Below are 18,850 nucleotides of genomic sequence, written 5' to 3'. Positions count from 1 at the left end.
TATACTTTAGATGCAGACAAATATTGTTTGATCCCACTTATACGAGGTACCTAGACTAGTCAAATTCATAGAGTCAGAAAGTGCATTGGTAGATGCCAGGGGGTAGGGGCGTGGGGAGGGGGAATGGGGAGTTAGTGTTTAAAGCGGACAGAGTTTCAGTTTAGGAAGGTGAAAAATTCGGGAAATGGATGATGGTGAGAATTGCACAACAATTTGAATGTACTTAGTGCCACTGAACTGTACAGTTAAATATGGTTAAAATGGTATGTTTTATATTATGTGACTTTTACCACAATATAAAAACATTTAAAAAAAGTGCTAGACAAAAAGATGATTCATTTCCAGGGCTGGTTGGAGTGGGATGGCTAAAGATTACTTGACACTACTCAGAACAGTAGCAACTTGAAACTTAGAAATTGTCTATTTCCAGAATTTTCCATTTAACATTTTTGGACTGCAGTTGACCCCAGGTAACTGAAAACCTCTTTAAGGGAGGACTGCTATACTGGTGGCAAAAGCTTTCTTTATTAACCACGTGACTCCGGTTAAACCACTTTGGTTCTTTTTTTAAAAAATAAATTTATTTATTTTATTTATTTATTTTTGGCTGCGTTGGGTCTTCGTTGCTGTGCACGGGCTTTCTCTAGTTGCGGAGAGCAGGGTCTACTGTTTGTCCCGGTACTCAGGCTTCTTGCGGTGGCGGAGCACAGACTCTAGGCACACAGGCCTCAGTAGTTGTGGCACACGGGCTCAGTAGTTGCGGCTCACAGGCTCTAGAGCGGAGGCTCAGTAGTTGTGGCGCACGGGCGTAATTGCTCCTCAGCATGTAGGATCTTCCCGGACCAGGGCTCCAACCCAGCTCCCCTGCATTGGCAGGCGGACTCCCAACCACCGTGCCACCAGGAAAATCCGATTCTTTAGGCCTCAGTTCCCTTCCTCAACTGTAAAATGTTTGGATTTAATGACACCTTTTTCAGTTCTCTGACATTCTATGAGTCTAAGAGCGAAGCCCTTGCCTGAAGATACCTCCACCTTATAGGGTGGGTCCGAGGGGCACCGCATTCAAGTTAGAGGCATTTAAACTATCCCAGAGAAAACCAACTGCAGCTCAAAGGTGGAAACAAATGAAGAGAGATGAAAGGTTTGGGGGGGGGGAGGTGGGACGCGGAGGAGATGAAAGCAGACGATGCCGAGGATACAGATGGAAAGATAAACAGCATGCAAATGACACAAGTAGCATGCAAATAACTCAAGATAATCATCAACGGGTAACTAGCATTTACAAGGCAAACGAAATTCTGCTGGTCTCTGAGGTTTTAGGGGTGAGACATCCTCTCTGGGCGCTCACAGAAAGCGGAGCTACACTTTGTATTTCATCGTGACATAAAACTTCCACCTCTCTAAAAGCCCTGGCTGTGAGAAATGTAAGGAAAACCGAGAAATGAAAATATCACAAAACGCTTGAGTCTGCCAGGGACAACGTGAAACCACAGTCTCTGGAAATGACTGGGACCACCCCCGCCCCGCCCCGCCCCGCCCCCCAAGCCTAATCCAGACACACAAAAGAAACCGATTGTGCCCTCCGAGGTGCAGTTTTGATTCTCCGCCTGCGGAACTGGCGGCAGCGGAGTAGACGCACGCCCCCTGCCGCCCCAGCCTCAGCCCTCGGAAGTGACGCAGCGCGCTCCGCCCCCGCCCCTAGATCCGCTGCTGCTGCCGCGGCGGGCGCTCCTGCAGGAGGTAGCGGCGGCGGCGGCCGAGGCCGAGGGAAGATGGCGGACGGTGTGGACCACATAGACATTTACGCGGATGTGGGCGAAGAGTTCAACCAGGTACGTGAGGGCCCTGGGCCCACGCCGCCGAAGTAGGCGGCGCTGCGGCTGGGATGCGGACCCGGGGCCCACCGTGGGCCGCGAGCCGCCGCGGCTGCAGCCCGTGCGCCCTTGGCGCCTGTGGGCCGCGCCGCCCGACCCAGGCGCGGCGCCCCCCTCACCCCTCGTTCTAGCGCGTCATTTTGCGGGCGGCGGGCGCCGCCACTCGCCGCGGGTTCCCGAGCGCGGACGCGGGCCGCCGTGCAGCTGCCGCCGACCCCTCCCTCTCCGCTGCCTCGCTCCCCATTGTTGGCGGCGGCCGGCGGGCGCTTCCCGCCGTGTTAGGCCTGAGCGGAGGGGTGGCTTGTGCGCGGGGGGAGAACGGGACACCTCTGCGCCCCCTCCCCGGCCGCCGGGGCGAGGAGGAAGCCTGGCGGGGCGCGCGCAGGCCGCCGTCTCGCCCCCGGCCCTGCCGCTCGGGCTCCGATTCTTCCGGTCGCTCCATTTTGTCTCTGTCGGCGCACGGTCGCCTCATGGAAGGCCGTATTCACGGCCCTTTGTATCCCGCGCGCTCTGCTTCCTGCGCTCCCTTGCTCGTGTTTGCGACAGGTTTCGGCGTGGCGCCTTCTTCCTCCTCCCCTCACACTCCGGGAAGGCGGCTTCGTGGCGGGCACGTTTGCAACAAGTCCTTTGACTTTCGGACCCATGGATCGTGTTTAAAAAGTGGATTCGCTGCCTCCCTGCCTCGGTGGCCCAGGGCTTGTAGTGCCTTTGAGGCCCAGTGGTTCGTGCTTGGCCTTTGTGATGAAAATACCTGTAAAGATAGGTGGCCCGAGCGAAAAGGAAGACTTGGACGCCCGAGGGTTGGATGGAACAAAAAAGGCGGTAGCTCACCAAGAGATAAGAAGTGTGATGAAAGAATCTCACCCGAAATTCACATGGTGTTAGTTTTAAAATAAAGGATTGTAGCTATGACCTGATTTCCGAAAGCAAAATGTTTACTGTCCTCCGAGGGGTTTTGAAAGGCTGGAGAAAGTGAGAGTGCAAGGTTTTTCCGGTATCTCACTGGCCACAGTAGAAGGACTAGCTGTGGAGCTGTGATGTCTGATGTTGGGCATCCTTGCGAAAGGTTGTTACTAGAGTAGTGACGTTTAAGCTGTAAGCCTACTGCTCACATCTCTACTCCCTTTTATGTAGTAACACATTTAAAAAATCAAATTGTGCCTAATTGCAGTGCACCTAATCGCTTTATCTCTTATATTTTCCAGGTCCATATGAGAAGCTTAGTAAAATTCTGGTTAATGTGTTTTTGTGGGTTTTTCCCCCTTCCATTAAGGATCTTATTTGTGACTAGGGGCTAAAGATTTTCTTATAAATAGGGAAAGCTAGAAATCCTTGCTGTTTTTTTTGAGGGATGATTGTGCCCCTGGTTTAAATATTAGGGGAAAAATGCAATTAGCTTTAAATGTTTCCTACTCCGTTAAAGACTGAATGAATATTTAAACGTAACCCACTGTAATCAAACATTAAGTTTAAAAATTTTTCTTTTTTGTTGTGCTTATATTTTGGTTATATGATGCCTGAGTTGTGTCAATGACAGTTTAGAAAATTACTTTGAGTGCTAACACAGATTCTAATCCTTTTTTAAGGTCAGTAGACAAAGACTTCTCGGAAATTTCTTTTCCTTTTATTTATCAAATGAATGTAACATTCCATCGAAAAGGGGTCCGTATCTGGAAGTAAAGGAAGAGTTAAATGTTCAAGACAGTCTTCATTAGCTTTCTTACAAGAAAATATATTTGCTTTGTCTTTCTACCCACAATAAAGGAAGAATTGGGCTACAATTTTAGAAGTTGAGCTTTCTTCAGAACCTTCTAATGAAATATTTTTTAGGCTTTTGCCTGTTTAATTTGGGATGGGCATTTCTTTAACCTGTATAGCTGGATGTAGTGATACTTGCTTATCCCTGTGCAGTAACTAGTGCTGACTGAGCAGGAGGTAAGAAGAGGTTAAAATTCTGTGGCCCTGATGAGGAACTGCTTTATAGGGTTCTTTTAAAAATGTAACTTTTTGTTGATTTGTACATACAGTATTATATTTCACACATAGTTGCATGATTTTTACTAGAAAGGTATTTATACTTTTCAATCGGTTAATGGGATTAAGTAGAGACTTTGTTTTTATTATTATTTTGCATATCACTGGCCTTTGTAATCTTCTGCTTGCTGTGGTAATTCCTGTTCAAAATATGGCCACATAAGGATAGTTGGTGGTTTTTAAGGTTCATCCTTCATTTTTAATAATGTTACTATCATTGAAATATTTATCTGAAATTTTATCAGAATTAGAGGCAACTACAAAATTATTGTTGATTGTTTTATTTTGCACTCTTATTAGCTGGTGACATTACTTCTGCTGGTTGCTGTAGTAAACTATGACTTTTTTTTGGCTGTGTTGGGTCTTCGTTGCTGCACACAGGCTTTCTCTAGTTGCAGGGAGTGTGGCTTCTCGTTGCGGAGCACAGGCTCTAGAGCGCAGGCTCAGTAGTTGTGGCACTCTAGAGCGCAGGCTCAGTAGTTGTGGCGCACGGGCTTAGTTGCTCCGCGGCATGTGGGATCTTCCTGGACCAGGGCTCTATCCCGTGTCCCCTGCACTGGCAGGCGGATTCTAAACCACTGCGCCACCAGGGAAGTCCCAACTATGACTCTTTATTTTGTTGTAGTTGAGTAAAATGTTTTGCTAAGTATAACGGGTCTTGACTTTGGCTTCTAAACTGCTGTAAACATTTGAAAAAAATCTTTGTTCTTCAATGTGAGCTGTAGTTTTAATTGCACAGTATGCTTTGAAATTCTTTGTAATTCATGTATTTTTCATTTTTTACAATTTTAAAGGGTCATACTTCTATGATACATTTTTTTCATGTGTGTTTTGGTAAAGAACAGTAAAAAACCTATTTGAAAATATGAGATATTCAGCTGTCTTAGAAGAAACTTTAATTTGGATATGGTGTGAGAAAAAGTTAGTGAAACTATAGAATAGTTCCTTTCTTCACCAGATGAATTAAGAATGGAGAATGAAATTGGAGAAAGGGAGAAGGCACAAGGGACTCAGCTATTCTTTATAGCTGCTCTTTTAGTTCTTAAGTTTAAGGTCTTTGCATGTAACCAACCAAATTGAGAACAGTTGCTCCAGTGGAAGAATTTGAACTTACAAACCTCTACCTTGGATTTGGAGTTGAGAAGAAAGTGGTTGGTTTCAGTCTCTATAGTGTGTATCAATTCAGTTTGAACTGGGATTTGTACTTGAAGGTAGTAGTTACTAGCCTAATATTTAATAATTATAGATATTTATTTTGACCAAAACTAAATTAAATTTTTTAACTCAACTGTTTAATATATATTTCTTGAGTATTTGTTATATGCCAACAAGGAAGGATACAAAGTTTAGATAGTCTGTCCTTAGAGTGCACTGTAGTGGGATTGGGAGACACATAAATATAACACTCTGACAGGTCATGTGTTATAGAAACGACTCCTTTATGTGTATCTTTATCTGTAGAATTTTTGTTGGCAGAGGAGAGGAAAGTCAGATTCTGTGAACTTCAGGAAAGCTTATGCTGGGTGCGTTGAAATAGTGTGTATTTTGCTTGTTTGGGGAGCAAAAGCTCGTAATGTGGAATTTAGTTATTGATGTACCTGGTGGTAGGTCACTGATAGCAGTGCTCACTTAGTAATCTGACCATCCAACTTTAAAATGAAAATGTATATAGGTAGTGGGAAAAAATTCATTTGGAAGCTAGAGACCTAGACATGCTTAAGTCTACTTGCCTTTATATCATGAGTCGTTATAGCTTATATTTAGTTATTGTGTATCTGCTCTAGCCAATGTCTAGCTAATTTTGGAAAATAAGTTTATTAGGCAAATATCAGTGAAATCTTATTTCTAATAAATTTATGTTGAATAGAGAACCCTCTAAGATAAGGCTTGTAAGGTGGAAACTGAGGTAGGTAGAGATTGATTCAGAAACTTGGATAGAAATGTTTAGGGGAGCTGGAACTCTTCTTACTCAGTTTTATTATTTATGAGTAGTTCATTCAGTTGCCCACTTTGTGGTTTATGTGGCATATTTTTAGTACCAAGTTGGCTTCCTTACCATTAGTTGAGCTTTTTACAGGGATTACAAACTAATTTTAATATCTACTTGAAACATAGACAAAATCAGAAAGTGAAGTATTTTAAAAAGATAAATATGTATTAGATTATCTGCTGTTGGATTTTATGTGCTGGTATATTATATTCTCTTCCATGGTATAGAATACATTTTGTAAATGCAAAATAAAACCTTTCCCCCTGCTATATTTCTCTAAATGGAAATGACTATTAAATTTCCTTTTTTTTTTTTTTTTACTATGGGGACTTTGAACAAGTGGCCTTTGCTGTGCCATTAGTGGTAGTATCATATAATGCAGGAGTGGTATTAATACAATTTTAGGACCACCAAAAGCTGTCTTGGGCCTATCAGGGAGAGTGAAAATATAGTACAACTATACCACAGTCATCCCAATAATGGTATACACTATATCTGTGACATTAAAATTTTATGGGAGGTGATTAGGGAAAGTATGTCTAAAAAATAATTCTTTGGAGGAAGGGGTTAATGATAATGAAAAAAAGGTTGAGAAACACAGCTTTTAAAAGGAGCTAATTGAATTTTGGTTATTTTACTATCCATCTTAATTTAAGCGTTTTCTCTGACTGGGCAACAGCTACTCATATATCATGAAGAACATAATCTTGAAGTGTACAATCTTGAAAGGATACCTTGCCTTTAAAATGATTATAGTAATTAGAATGTAGGGAATGAAATAACTTAGTGGATTTTTTAACAAACCTTAAGAGCTGTTGCCTACTGGAATTTATATATAATGTACAGCTCTGTTGGTGATAAGCTGCTATGAAAAGTAGGTAGTTAGAATTGGGCAGTATTTGGTATCTAAAATAATTAGAGGGGTAATGTTGATTTTTTGTTGTTGTTGTTTTTGTTGGTTTTGAATGCCAATAAAATTTCCTAATGGTAATAATAAGAAAGGCTACATAGTAGAACTTGACACTGTGGACTATCTCTCTTTGACAAAGTTTGTCCAATAGACTTTCAGAGCTCACCTTCTTTATATGTGACCTGTGATATACATTTTCCATAATTTCAGAATGTGCATGTTTTCCCCCTTTTAGAGTGGGAACAGAAAGTAGGATGTGTTCTGTGTGTGTGTATATATATATATTTTTTCCCTTAATCTGGAGGATAGGTGTGATATGCTAAAGCTGAAAAGGAAGATTGAGTATGTGTTTTGAGTTGCATTTTAGTAATGGTGGCAAATGTATTCAGATTCATTAATAATTTTTTCACCAAGTCCAAATGCATACCATTGGGGCTAGAAGTACAGGCTGTGGCCTTGGAACTGAGCGAAGCTAACTAGTCCACATGGAGATCAAACCCCAGGACCATGGTCTCAATTAGCATCATACTTCAACCAATTGGAAGCAGTCCAGCTACCAGACAAAATGGCTGATCCTAAATATTGGTAGAATCATATCAGTATGGAAAATTGGTTGGTGTCAACATAGGAATTCGTGGATGGACAAAAATAGTAAGTCATGGTGATTCACCAGGTTAGTGTAGCTGCAATTATGCTTGTAAATGATGTCTACTTATGTGAACATTTTCCTAGATGTACAACTAATGAAAAATCATAATGTGTTAACCTGTTTCATGAAAGTGTAAATCTAAATCCTTTTATTTTAGCGCTGCTATTAATAACCCTTGCATTCTCTTTTACTCTCCCTCAGACCATATAGTGTGATTATAGTCTCTGCTGAGGAGGATGGAAACACAACTCCTTTTGAATAATAGTAATAATAATTCTACTTGATGTACAGAACTGGATTGCCAAAGAGTCTAAAGTGCCCACTACCCCTTGCGGGAAGGTTTTTAGTATCTTAAGTGTGTGGAATCACTGCTGCAGCCATGCCACCTGAAGCTTCAGCTACACTGAAACTTCATAACAAAACTCACCCTTCTTTTTTCTAATTTTTGCTATCACTGCGATTTGATCATGTTGCTTGGTTTTTAAAAACTCAGTTCTCAAAGGTTATTTTGGTATTGTTGTACGAACAAAATTATGGCATTATTCAGTGACTTGTGGTCTTAGTTTCTGCCCATTGCTAATGATGGTTTTGTTCTCTGACTTACCTTGAGATTTTTGTTCCTTATTAAATGTTACAGACATTCAACCTGGTTAACAATGTTATGTAGAGATTCTGTTACATAATCAGTAAATTGGATAACTTCGTTATGCTGAAGGTTACCTGAAATGACTTTACAAATTTCAGGTCCCTTTGGCTATGTGTTATAAGTGGTGTTTCCCCTTCTAGATTTTTTTCTTCTTTTTCTGTTTCTTTTTTAAAAAATCTTTTTCTGGCTCCCTTCTGAATAACAAAACAACAGCCATGTTCCCTTGGGGCCTATAATAAAAATATTTTGTTGATATGTTCACAGTCATCACAGATATCTTCTCTGTGTCATTCTTTATCCATACAATAATCCCTAAAACTATTAGTTTTTCCTTATGTGCCATTTGTATTCATCCTTAGTGAATTGTATTAATGGAGAGGATATGAGTTATATCTGAACTCTTTAAGTTTATTGTTTTCTAAGTGTAATTGCCTCTCTTCCCTTACTATCTCAAATATTCTACCTCATAAGAATAAAATAGTTCACATCCATCTAGGTACTTAGCAGTGGAAAGGGAGGAAGATAAAAATAGAACTTTTCCTCTGATACTGGCTAGTCAAGGCTGTGGCCCAGTAACTGTTACCAAAGGCAATTTAAATGGAGTTCAGTGTTCTGCCAGTACCTGCATTTCATTTTTCTTGTGCTTATTTACAGATTGAACCCTATTTTTCCATTTTTCTCCTGTTCACGTATTTGCTTCATTTTCGTTTACCTCTTACTTGCATATCACTTGGGCATGTAAGTGGCATCTACTAGCATTGCTTTAATTCGGCTGCTGACAATGGCAAAGCTTTACTAGATCCTTGTTTGTATCCCTTTTCTCTTGGCTATGTAGATATCTTTTGCCAATTGACTAAGAAGTCAGGTAAGCATTAACTCTTTGTTGACTGAGAATAATGATACTATGAATAGATACTAATTTGGATAGTTTAACCTGTGTTTTATTTATTGTTTCTCTTTCCCCTGTTGATTTGTTGTGATGTACGGAATCATTTACATACCCACATTTCTTTATCCCTTTCTTATGGCTTAGCTCACTATGCTTTTTCTAAAACTAATAGCTTTCACAGAGTTGGAAAGCAAGATACTGAATACCAAAGAAAACAATAGTTGTATTTTTCTGTTAAATATTAAAAGATTTGTGATGGCTCTGATTTTTGTGATATTTGTGTGTCAAAAAAAATTTAAGCCCATCTGTTTGTATTCGTGTGTTGTTACTTTTAGAGTATTATTATTTCCATGGAAAGTTTTTTATTATTACTTTATTTTGTCTACATGTTATTCTATTCCTAGAGGAATGTTATTTCCTGTATTATACTAAATATCGGTGGGAAAATAGTATTGATTGTATAGAAATTCGCTTTATAGGCACTGTTCAAGAAGAATACGTCTGTGGCATAAAGTGAAAAGATTTGTACTGAGATCTTTGGCTGTTTCTATCTTCTACCAAATGTTTAAAACAAAATAGTTGAATGAATTTGCATTCAAATCTGTTTAGTAGTAGTCTGACTATTGTATAATCTAGAGCATTATTTCTGTATCTCAGGAAGCTGAATATGGTGGGCATGATCAGATAGATTTGTATGATGATGTCATCTCTCCATCTGCAAATAATGGAGATGCCCCAGAAGATCGGGATTACATGGATACTCTGCCACCAACTGTTGGTGATGATGTGGGTAAAGGAGCAGCACCAAATGTTGTCTATACATATACTGGAAAGAGAATTGCATTATATATTGGAAATCTAACATGGGTAAGTGACTTAACATATGAATTAAATCATAGGTGATTGATTTCAAACTGTTCCAGTAGTTGGTTTTCTCCAGTTTTATAAAGTAAGAATTTGAAGTTACTAGATTTGTTCTACATGCTTGCTTAATGCAACGAGGAGGGAGATACAAGTACCTTTAAAATATCGTAAATTCCAAATCTTCTAGTTCTGAATTTTGTAGACATTCAACTTGTTTTGGTAGAGATTACAGTTAAATATAGTTTGATTTTATCTTCAAATCAATTCTTTTTATTTTACTACTCCTACACTTCAGCTATCCCAGTTTTACAAAGAAAAATGCTCACATAAAGTCTCAAACCGGGATTCAGAAGTGCAGGAGAGAAACACAGTACAACTTCCGGTTTTAAGAGTTTTCATTATCTAAATCATACTACAGACATGTTGAATTTCATTTTCGCTCATAAATTTGAAATCTGATTTATGGAAATGCTGCTATATACATTGTATTTTAATTTGGGTTATTTATGAGACTGTAGGATTATTATTGGTTGGGAGTTTCATTAGCTGGATGTTCAGTGTTATCTATATTTTATTAGTATTAAATCTTAAATATTTACTAAAACAGTCCTATAGAATTTTTGCATCTCTACTTAGAAACATTTGTTACACATACTTTAAAATTTTTAAATTGTCTAGAAATCAAAACTTGTTACTGTTCCATTTCCTTAATATCATTTTATTTTTAAATGTTTATGTTTTAAAAAAACTAATTGATCTATCTCCCACTACCCAGTCTGAGGAAAATTTTTTTTTTGAAGTTTTTTGGGTTTTTTTTTTTTTTTTTTTTTTTGATGTGGACCATTTTTAAAGTCTTTATTGAATTTGTTACAATATTGCTTCTGTTTTATGTTTTGGTTTTTTGGCTCCGAGGCATATGGAATCTTAGCTCCCCAGCCAGGGATCGAACCCACACCCCCTGCATTGGAAGGCAAAGTCTTAACCACTGGACCGCCAGGGAAGTCCCTGAGCAATTTTTATAATATTGGAGACAGTAGCAATGTAGTTATGAAGAGTATGGTTGCTAAGTAAGCCTCTGAATCTTAGTTTTTACATATGTTAGTTTTATAACCTTGGAAAAGCTCTTTAACCTCTCTATAACCTCTCTATCCCATGTGTAAAATGGGAGTGATATAGGACTTTTATGTTTTAAGAATTAAATATTTGATATAAAGTACATGGTAGGTACTCAATACATGTTAGGTGTTTTGTTTTGTTTTGTTTTTTTCCATCTTACATTGAAACATAAGATGGAGTTTATTTCCCCAAATAATTTCCTTTAAGGAAAGGAAGTGACAAGTGAGATTGGTTTTATTGAAAATTTAAAGTTGTAGCAGTTGAAAGCTGGAAGAGACCAAAAACTCATTAACAGTTAAAAAAAAAAAAATCTATGTTCTCTCTAAGGGTATGTAGCTTCTGATTTCCAAAACTCTTATCAAGGGATAAAATTATGTCCTCAGGTGCTTTTGTGCTATTTAAAAATTGAAGGCTGACTGGCAGTAATTGTACTTAATTTGCACTGAGCATTTTCTCTTGTTTATCCTGAGTTTACCCTTAAAAAAATAAATGGAAACAATAAAAATCTTGGATATGTTCTGATGGTTAATGAGGGGGAAATATCTTGCAGTGGACAACAGATGAAGACTTAACTGAAGCAGTTCATTCTTTGGGAGTAAATGATATTTTGGAGATAAAATTTTTTGAAAATCGGGCAAATGGCCAGTCAAAGGGGTAAGAATTTTGTTTTAATTCTTTTTTTTCCCTAATGGAAGTTAGTAGCTAGTGATTACAATTTGGGGGGCAACCTTCCTTGAAGTTAATGCTAGCTACACATGTGTAGGATGTTTTATTTCTGCATTGTCAGGAGGTTCTTGGATAAAGATTCATACTCATTTCATGTATCCTGTGATCTACCTCACTAAAACTAGTGGAGCTGGGAGTGTGGATAGATTGGGTCTCTTTTCTAGTTTTCCTGAATTTTCTCCATCTATGGTTGAAATGATTTTTGAAATGACAGTTTGAAGAAGCATTGCTATCCCTGTAATTAAGGGATAGTGGAAGATGGGCAACTGAAGAATAATGTAACATGGATGTTTTGCTTTATTTTTTTAAACTATTAAACTACACAAATGAGGTAGGATCATTACGGGATCATTATAAAATACAGATGTCCGAACGTAAGAAAATAAAAAGCCACAATCTCACCATCCATAGATGATCGCTCTTGACATTTTAGTGAATATACTTTCAGGTTTTTAAATTTTTACTGCAAAAACAATAGGATTACAACTCACGTTTTATAATGTATTTGATACACGGAGTAAAACAAATACTTAACAATAAACATACATCTTCCCTAATGTATTAGTTCTTTCCATCGTACCTTGTATGCTACTGTAATTTATTTTACCATTCTAATTTTTGGTTATTTGGGTTTCCAGTTTTTGCCTATTATAAATAATGTTGTGGCAGGCTTCATTTTATATAAATCTTTAGGTGCAGATTTTGGACTTTTTAAAAGGTAATTTGCTAGATGCAGAATGATAAAGTAAAAAATATGCTTAATGTACTTATTTTATATTGTTTAATATGCCAGTTTTCAGTAACTAGGAATATTTTCAAAATACGTACAGAGTCTGAGTGCTTTTCATGAACTTCACTTCTACTACCTGATCCGAGCCACTGTTCTCTCTTACTTGAACTTCTGTAATAGCCTCCTACGTGGTGTTCCTGCCTTCACTCTGATTCTCTACAGTCTATATACATGACACATAGCAGAAGCTGAAAAAAAGTGACATCAATATTTGCCTGCTCAGAATCTTCTAATGGTTATCTATTTTATTCAGAGTAAAACCCAGAATCTTCCCTGTGGCCTACAAGGCACTAAGACCGGTTTCCCCACTACCTCTCTGACCTCATCTCCTACTACCCTTTGCCTTCCCTATGCTGCTTCAGCCACATTAGTCTCTGATGTTCCTCAAACACATTGCTACTTAAGACCTTTACACTGTTTCTTCTTTTTGGTTTATTTTTTCCCAAAATGTCCACATTTGGGATCTTTCACTTCATTCAGGATTTTGCTTGAGTTCCCTTCCCTGGCCACCCTGTGCAAGACCTTCTGCTCCCATCACTGTTTCCTTTTTTTAGCTTTTCTTATGGTGTATTTTACTCATTTATTGTCTTGTCTCCTACTAGGTTTAGATTGTAAGCTCCGTAAGAGCTTGGCTCACTGTTGTATCCCTAACCCTAGAATGGTGCCTGGGATATAGGAGGTGGTGCTCAATAAATGTTTGTTAAGTTAGTGAATTAATTAAATTATTTCTAAATGTTGTGACCCAGGATAATCTTGAATCAGACAGCAGGCTTTGTTGACCAAGGATCTCGTTTTTTTAAAAATATTTATTTATTAGTTTTGGCTGTGCTGGGTCTTAGTTGTGGCCTGCGGGATCTTCGTTGCAGTATGCAGACTCAGTTGCGGTAGGCAGGCTTCTTAGTTGCGGCATGGAGGCTTCTTAGTTGCGGGGTGCATGTGGGATCTAGTTCACCCACTAGGGATCGAACCCGGGCCCCCTGCATTGGGAGCACGGAGTCTTACTACTGGGCCACCAGGGGAGTCCCAAAGGACCATTTTGAATACCAGGGAGAAAAGGCTCCTAAGAGTCCTTCTGAGAATAATTTAGAATATTATATAACTGTGAATTGTTGCTCTTTCATTTTTTTTTTCTATTTTAAATTTATTTTTCCTAGTGAGTTATAATTCACATACTGTAAAATTTATCATTATAAAGTCTTCAAATCAGTGGTTTTTAGTTTCTTTATAAAGTTATACAACCATTACCACTGTCTAATTCCAGAATATTTAATCACCCCCAAAAGAAATCCCATATGCATTAGCAATCTGTCTCTGTGGATTTGCCTATTCTGAAATGGTATCATAAAGAATAGTCCCATGTGACTAACGTCTTACACTTAGCATAATATTTTCAGGGTTCATCATGTTGTAGCATGTGTCAGTACTTAATTTCTTTTTATAGCTAAATAGTATTCCAGCATGTGGATACACCACATTTTTAAAATCCCATCCATCATTTGGTGGACATTTGGGTTGTTTCCTTTTTGCTATTATGAATAAGACCCCTATGAATATTCATATACCAGTTTTTGCATGAGCATATATTTTCTTTTTTTTTTTAAGGAAATTGTTTCTTTCATCTAAATAGGTTACACTGTTGTTATATCTTCTGCCACTGCTACTACTCGATTAAATAGCTTGAATTTGGGGCTGGTTTTTGGGGGGGTTTTTTTGTTTGTTTGTTTGTTTTTTGCGGTACGCGGGCCTCTCACTGTTGTGGCCTCTCCCATTGCGGAGCACAGGCTCCGGACGCGCAGGCTAAGCGGCCATGGCTCACGGGCCCAGCCGCTCCAGGGCATGTGGGATCTTCCCAGACCGGGGCATGAACCCGTGTCCCCTGCATCGGCAGGCGGACTCTCAACCACTGTGCCACCAGGGAAACCCTGGGGCTGTTTTATAAAATGTTAATTTTGAAAAATAATTTTGTATTTTTAAACACTAGATAGATTCTCATAAGCAAAATGAGGTACTCATACTGTGAGAAGCACATGGAGATGAGATCTGACTGTGGAAACTGTGTACTAAGCATCCCATTTCTTCTTCATTCTAAGGTGCAAATTCTCTGAGAGCCAACAATAGGTTAAATTGCACTATTAACTTTTTCTGTCTTGTTTGGGGGGAAGTTTATTATTGGTCCAACACATTATACCTGATTTATGTATGTTAATTGTGTAAACAGGGAACTCTGTAATAATACTGATTAAAAAATAAACAACATCAGCATAGCATATGAAAAAAAAAGATAGGTTACACTATAGTCCCCATATGATTTTGGCACTGTTCCAGAACCACCCTTTCATATAGACAAATATTTAGTGAAAGAAATTAAATTTATAAATGTTTATAAAAATTGCCATTTTTGTTCTTATAAATAATGCCCCTGTGAATATTCATGTACCAATTTGTGTGAACATATATTTTCAATTCTGTTAGGTACACGTATACACCAGGAGATTTATTTTTCTGCCATGAGGCTTGCAGGACCTCAGTTCTCCAACCAGGGATTGAACCTGGGCCACGGCAATGAAAGCGCCAAGTCCTAACCACTAGACAGACCACCAGGGAACTCCCAAGAGAGAAGATTTATTGGATTGTATTTTTAACTCTGTATTTAACCTTTTAAGGAGCTGCTGGCATATTTGTCAAAGTGGCTGCACCACTTTACATTTCCCATCAAACAGTGTATGTGGGTTCTAGTTTTCTCCACATCCTCACCAGCACTTCTTAATTGTCTTTTTGGTTAGTGAATGTGAAATGGTATCATTGTGGTTTTAATTTACATTTCCCTGTTGGCTAATGATATTGAGCATCTTTTCATGGTGACATTATTCATAATAATGAAAAAAGTGCAAACAGCCCAAATGTCTGTCGATTTTTGGAAAATGTGGTATATCCATATAATGAAATATTATTCAGCCATGAAAAGGAATTAAGCACTGACACATGCTACAACATGCATAAACCTTGAAAACATTATGCTAAGTGGAAAAAGCCAATCACAAAGGACCACATACTGTATAATTCCATTTATATGAAGTGTTCAGAATAGGCAAATCTGTAGGGACTGAATGTGGATTAGTGATTCATTAGGGTTGGAGAGTGGGAAGAAATGGAGTGACAGCTAACAGTTATGGAGGGTTTTTTGAGTGATGAAAATTGTTCTTAAAATTGATTGTGGTGATGTTTGTAAAATTCTGAATATGCTAAAAAAAAAAGAAACCGTGAATTCTATACACTTTAAGTGAGTAGGTAGTATGATGTGTTGTTATAAAAAAAAAGTTAAAGATCAAAGTGTGAGCTTTGTATATTTCTAAGAAATATTTTCCGTTTTCTTAGGTAAAATGAAAGTCAGACCATTTCCTTTTTAATAAGAGTAATAAAAGTTAATCCCTCCTCACTTTCTACCCACACCCCTTTAAACATCTTTTAGGTTTGCCCTTGTTGGTGTTGGATCTGAAGCATCCTCAAAAAAGTTAATGGATCTTTTGCCTAAAAGAGAGCTTCATGGTCAGAATCCTGTTGTAACTCCATGCAATAAACAGTTCCTGAGTCAATTTGAAATGCAGTCCAGGAAAAGTAAGCAACCCCTCAAAGACTTTTATTAAAAGTTGTACATTTTAACTAATGTTGCTAGCATTTGTTAGATGTTATATTGGAGAAGTCATCTTAATATTTATATTTAGTATTTAGTTCATTGGCGAATCCATTTTAGAAAGTCCATGCTTTGAATTTGATTTAAATTACCGATTATGACTGGTCCCGTATACTGGGAACCTACTCCCGTTTTTCTCTAGATGTCACAGACCCAGCATTATACAACAGTGTGCAAGTTCTATAGCCCTGTCATTCCCATCATAAAGAAAGGAAGAAACTACATTCTAATCCTTAGATTGAAGGAAAGTTATGTGGGTGTCTATTGTGGTGGAGGAGGAACCATTGATAATCAAAGTATTTGTTGATTTTCCGCTTAGCACCAAGACCTTTCACCACTTGGTAAAGTGGCTATAGAGAAGATTTGCCATTATACACTTACAAATGTTATCACTTAAAGAGATAAATGGATGATCAGGCAATTAACAGAAATTCAAGTGGTTGTTTTAATGTTCTAGCACTTAACACTCAACTGACGAATGTTACAAAATTTAAATGATTTATACTTATATTTAGATTTCTGTTGGAGAATTTTGGTCTTGGCGGCCAAGTTACTTTTTGAAAGTAACTCATGTTTGCTTATTGGAAATACATTTAAGCCTGGATCTTTTGAGGCTTCAAAAGAACTTAAATAGATGTGAATGTTTTCCTAAACCAGTACTTCTCATGTAGTTTGGACAGGCCCAAGGCATCTGCAAGTTAGTATATAGTGTAAATGAACTTTGAAATAGAGTTGTTTCTAATATCTAACAGTGGTTATGTATCAGCTATTTTAATAAATGCTATTTATGAGTATTTGGATATTTGCAGCTACACAGTCAGGACAAATGTCTGGGGAAGGTAAAGCTGGTCCTCCGGGAGGCAGTTCACGTGCAGCCTTTCCACAAGGTGGTAGAGGACGGGCCCGTTTTCCAGGGGCTGTTCCTGGTGGGGACAGATTTCCTGGGCCAGCAGGACCAGGAGGGCCACCTCCACCTTTTCCAGGTAAAATTTTTCTTAAATTACCATGGATAAAATGTGTCTACCTAATACCTCTTTTCCTTTTCTCTCTTTTTCAAGTAATGCATTATTAATGTGACTTACTCTCCTTGTTATGCTATTTTTGGAATCCAGGAAATTTGATCAAGCATCTTGTTAAAGGAACTCGGCCTTTGTTCCTGGAAACTAGGATTCCATGGCATATGGGGCACAGCATAGAGGAAATACCCATTTTTGGCCTAAAAGGTCTTTATTTTTCTCCAAACTTGCTTGACTTATGTATAGAATATTTACATCCGTCTTATTTTCTTACCTCTTAAAAAATCCTTTCAAGACCATTTTTCCTTGTTTCACTTTCTAGCTTGGCATCAGAGTAGACTATAAGGTGGGTGATTTCACTGTAAGAAGTGTGTGTACGCTGAAAGATGGAAACTATCTCTAAGCAATGTAATCTATTAAAGTTTTTGTTTCAGTAGTTTTTCTTAAGCATAAATTGAGCTAGTTAAATGTGTAAGGATAAACTTCACCTTTGTAATTGTTAGTGTAGCATTTACCATATGGGTTTCATTTAAAGAGAAAGAGTCTTGGTCTATGAGTTACGCTTTAAAAGTATAATTTTGGTATGAAGATTAAACTGCCTTATTGAAGTGGGTTTTTTTTTTTTTTTTCTCTCTCTCTCTCTCTCTCTCTCCCTCCCCTTTATTCTATAGCTGGACAGACTCCACCACGTCCACCCTTAGGTCCTCCAGGCCCACCCGGTCCACCAGGTCCTCCACCTCCTGGTCAGGTTCTGCCTCCTCCTCTAGCTGGGCCTCCTAATCGAGGAGATCGCCCTCCACCACCAGTTCTTTTTCCTGGACAACCTTTTGGGCAGCCTCCGTTGGGTCCGCTTCCTCCTGGTCCTCCACCTCCAGTTCCAGGCTACGGCCCCCCTCCTGGTCCACCACCTCCACAACAGGGACCACCTCCACCTCCAGGCCCCTTTCCACCTCGCCCACCTGGCCCTCTTGGGCCACCCCTTACACTCGCTCCTCCTCCGCATCTTCCTGGACCACCTCCAGGTGCCCCACCACCAGCTCCTCATGTGAACCCCGCTTTCTTTCCTCCACCAACTAACAGCGGCATGCCTACATCAGATAGCCGGGGTCCACCACCAACGGATCCATATGGCCGGCCTCCACCATATGATAGGGGTGACTATGGGCCTCCTGGAAGGTAAGTTAGTATGTATCTATAAAAGTAGACTTGGTGTATTTGACCTGCAAAAGGTATTTTTCTCTGTCAGTGAAGTTTTAAAAAAATCATGACCTTTTCCCAAGGTACATAATTTTTTGTATTGTTTTCTCTTAGAAGAAGCAGTGTGATATGGTGAAAAACATACTGAACGGGGTTGGGAATAATCCAGCTCTGCCACTTATACAGCCATGTGATTTTAGGGCAAGTCACTTTGTTTTCATCATTTTTAAGTTAAAAGAGGTTAATCCTTAAGCTATTTTTAAGGTTTTAAAGTCAATCTCATTTACCATTGATGACATTACATAGAATGCTAAAGTTTCTTCATTGGTTTAGGAATTAGGTCAATTTATTAGATAGGTACTATTGATTATCTCATGCTTATCAGGAGTCCTGAGTAGCAGAATTACTTTTAATTAAAATGGGAACATTAGATAATTTACAAGCATATTTGGGTAGAC

At 38.7% G+C, this 18,850-nt stretch overlaps 1 protein-coding gene across 4 annotated transcripts in view; it reads left to right on the top strand.

Annotated features, from left to right (window-relative positions):
• Positions 1-1,672: 1,672 nt before the first annotated feature.
• The window catches only part of CPSF6 (cleavage and polyadenylation specific factor 6), a 29,265-nt gene continuing 12,087 nt past the window's right edge, over positions 1,673-18,850 (top strand). Inside the window, exons 1-7 of one of the 4 annotated variants that reach the window (XM_081249563.1) lie at positions 1,673-1,832; positions 9,650-9,859; positions 11,523-11,626; positions 15,958-16,103; positions 16,989-17,162; positions 17,292-17,402; positions 17,867-18,371. In XM_081249563.1, the coding sequence (XP_081105689.1) occupies positions 1,773-1,832; positions 9,650-9,859; positions 11,523-11,626; positions 15,958-16,103; positions 16,989-17,162; positions 17,292-17,402; positions 17,867-18,371 (1,310 nt within the window). In that variant the 5' untranslated portion in view covers positions 1,673-1,772. The remainder of the gene's footprint in view (positions 1,833-9,649; positions 9,860-11,522; positions 11,627-15,957; positions 16,104-16,988; positions 17,163-17,291; positions 17,403-17,866; positions 18,372-18,850) is intronic. The other 3 variants (XM_081249564.1, XM_081249565.1, XM_081249566.1) reach the window with 3 other exon arrangements.

The sequence above is a fragment of the Mesoplodon bidens genome, assembly GCF_964165515.1.
Source record: "Mesoplodon bidens genome assembly, chromosome: 11".
Classification (NCBI taxonomy): Eukaryota; Metazoa; Chordata; class Mammalia; order Artiodactyla; family Ziphiidae; genus Mesoplodon; species Mesoplodon bidens.
This window is presented reverse-complemented; position numbering and strand designations above follow the sequence as displayed.